General features: G+C 52.9%; 1 protein-coding gene across 1 annotated transcript in view; it reads right to left on the bottom strand.

Annotated features, from left to right (window-relative positions):
- The window catches only part of LOC119586433 (serine protease inhibitor-like), an 8599-nt gene that overhangs the window by 6458 nt on the left and 1600 nt on the right, over positions 1–541 (bottom strand). The window contains exon 2 of the mRNA XM_037935159.1: positions 6–330. Coding sequence (XP_037791087.1) covers positions 6–325 — 320 coding nt within the window. The 5' untranslated portion in view covers positions 326–330. The remainder of the gene's footprint in view (positions 1–5; positions 331–541) is intronic.

Below are 541 nucleotides of genomic sequence, written 5' to 3'. Positions count from 1 at the left end.
CTCACATCAGAGTCGTCGCCTTGAAGATGGCCAGAGTCTCCGTCTTGTCATAGGCCGGCAACGCCCACGCGAGCTCCTTCAGCGTCTTGCCCTGCGAACCGAAGTAAGCCAGCAGAAGGCTCCTCCAGACGGTGTAAGGAGAGAAGACGAAGTTCCCCTGCTGAGGGAGGACCTCGGCGAAGAGTTTCATGTTGAAGCCTATGAATATTTCGAGGTTAGGGCTGGTCGGGGAGGGAAAGGAGTCGTTCCCGCTGATGCACTGTGGATGCACGACGCTCAGGCCGACTTCGAGGGCGAGAACCGCGAAGACCTCAAAGGTTCTCATCTTCGCTGCAAGATCAGAAGGGGTGGAGTTTTCGAAGAATTAAGTCATGATCAAACACATGATCACAGGTTTTAGGAGTTGCAGGAGGGGTGGCTTTGCAATCGCAGGTCTCCTAGCGTCTGCTAGAGACAAAGTTGGGAAAAAAAGAAATATCCACCCCGAGCCATTCGCTCGATTCCCTAACGTCTACCCTTTGAAATTTGGTCCAGATAATTG

The sequence above is a fragment of the Penaeus monodon genome, chromosome 21 (genome assembly GCF_015228065.2).
Source record: "Penaeus monodon isolate SGIC_2016 chromosome 21, NSTDA_Pmon_1, whole genome shotgun sequence".
NCBI lineage: Eukaryota > Metazoa > Arthropoda > Malacostraca > Decapoda > Penaeidae > Penaeus > Penaeus monodon.
The sequence above is the reverse complement of the archived record's forward strand: the minus strand, read 5'-3'. Positions and strand labels throughout refer to the sequence as shown.